The 1,710-nt window shown below is 39.2% G+C and overlaps 1 protein-coding gene across 1 annotated transcript; it reads right to left on the bottom strand.

Moving 5' to 3' along the window:
* On the bottom strand, positions 1-1,492 carry LOC131016755 (uncharacterized). The gene is made up of 3 exons (XM_057945479.1): positions 1,336-1,492; positions 464-1,243; positions 1-76 (listed from the first exon to the last, which is right to left on the bottom strand). The coding sequence occupies exons 1-2, from the start codon at positions 1,386-1,388 to the stop codon at positions 613-615; spliced, it is 684 nt and encodes a 227-aa protein (XP_057801462.1). The 5' UTR covers positions 1,389-1,492; the 3' UTR covers positions 1-76; positions 464-612.
* Positions 1,493-1,710: the final 218 nt, after the last annotated feature.

Here is a 1,710-nt window from a genome sequence, read left to right as displayed (position 1 = left end):
TTTTCAAAATCCACTATTCCCCTTTTATATAATCATATTTGAACATAATTTATTGCGCATGTCTAAAGATATCACACTAAGCGGACGGAATGAGATTTAGTGTACCACACTTTATGTCCCACTTTCAATTTTATTTATTTTCTTATATATTTTTTCTTCAATTTCAACTTTATATGCTTTAGTTTAATTTTGTGATTATTAACTAGTGTTTATTTCATCAATTTAGGGTATATAATTATTTTTTATCATTTAATTTCACTTTTATTAGTTAATAATAGGTTGATAAATTCAAAGTCATGGTATATATTTTTTAAAAAATTTAATGTTTTAAAATAAAAATTAAATATAATTCATAGTATCATAATAACTTTTATTTTTATAAAAAATATTTTTAAAATAATAGATATAAAAATGGGATACAGTGACACATAAAATTGTGGGACATTAGATTTCTTCCCCGGACCTAAGCGGACTGCTTGTAAGTTGTAATATAGCTGCAGCTGCAAGCCCACTAGCCTTAATATTATATTAATACATGAAAGAGAAACTAGGTCTGCAGATTAATTTAATTTAATTCCATCCAAACGAAATGAATATTTCTACTCATGGAAACTAGGCCCTCACATTCTCCTCAACAGTAGAAGCAGGTGGTTCATTTTGCACAATGAAAGCCGCACGAGCAGCAGTGATGACATAAATTAGCAGCCCCGACCCCACGAATACCAACAGCGTCACCACCGCGTAAACCGGCTTCCCGCCGCACGACAGCGACCCCAATTTCACCCTTATGAAATCCACGATCGACATCGTCAGGAACGTGCAGCCGAGAACTGATCCGACGGCGGAGCCGAAGAGGCAGTATTTGAGGTGGTCGATGCCGATGTCGCCCTTGTGAGGATCGGTGGGGTCCATGTTGTTGCGCAGGTTGATCTGAAGCTTCAAGCTCTGAGCCACCAGCGATGAGAAGAGGAAGAAGCTGAAGGAGATGACTTCGAACACGATCAGCCGCCTCACCGTCTCCGCGCTGGTGGTGCACGCTGCGCTTGACGCGGTGGTGGCGTTCTGTGGGACGGTCATGGAGAAGCCGATGAACAACGACATCGTGAAGAGGGAGTTGACGTTCACTATGCCGTCCAGGGCCGTCACGTGGATGCTCGTTTTCCCGGGCTCGGGGGCGGGGGCGGGGGCCACGGCCACGGCCGCAGCGGCGGCGGCAGTGCTTGTGTTGTCTTGCATTTCCAATCTGCATGTATCAAAAGATTTAGGAGATTAATTATGGGAATTGAATAAAATTAATGTGCTTGTATTAAGTAGAGTGAGAGGAATTATAATTACTCGTTCAAAGTTGGAGAGGTGAGGGGATTGATGCTAAGACGTCGTCTGCTCATTAGTTTGTTTTTTTAAATATGTAATGCTGTTGATGTAAATATTGTTTCTATAATTTGAAGTGTGGGTGTGTGGGTTATATATATATACAAGGTTTGGTTTGGCAATGGACAAACAAGTGACCTTCCCTCATATATACATAATACTGTTGCTTCGTGGAATTCATTTAGTATCGATGACCCAGTCCTCAAATGAAAGTTGGAATTTCAACTTTAGTTTTTGGAAGTCTGCTGTTTTAATTAAACAAATTAAATTACTATATAGTACTATTGTCAAGTCATGTGTTAAAACCCCATATTTTATCAAGTTAGGTACTATGCATTA

This window comes from Salvia miltiorrhiza, chromosome 1 (genome assembly GCF_028751815.1).
Source record: "Salvia miltiorrhiza cultivar Shanhuang (shh) chromosome 1, IMPLAD_Smil_shh, whole genome shotgun sequence".
NCBI lineage: Eukaryota > Viridiplantae > Streptophyta > Magnoliopsida > Lamiales > Lamiaceae > Salvia > Salvia miltiorrhiza.
The sequence above is the reverse complement of the archived record's forward strand: the minus strand, read 5'-3'. Positions and strand labels throughout refer to the sequence as shown.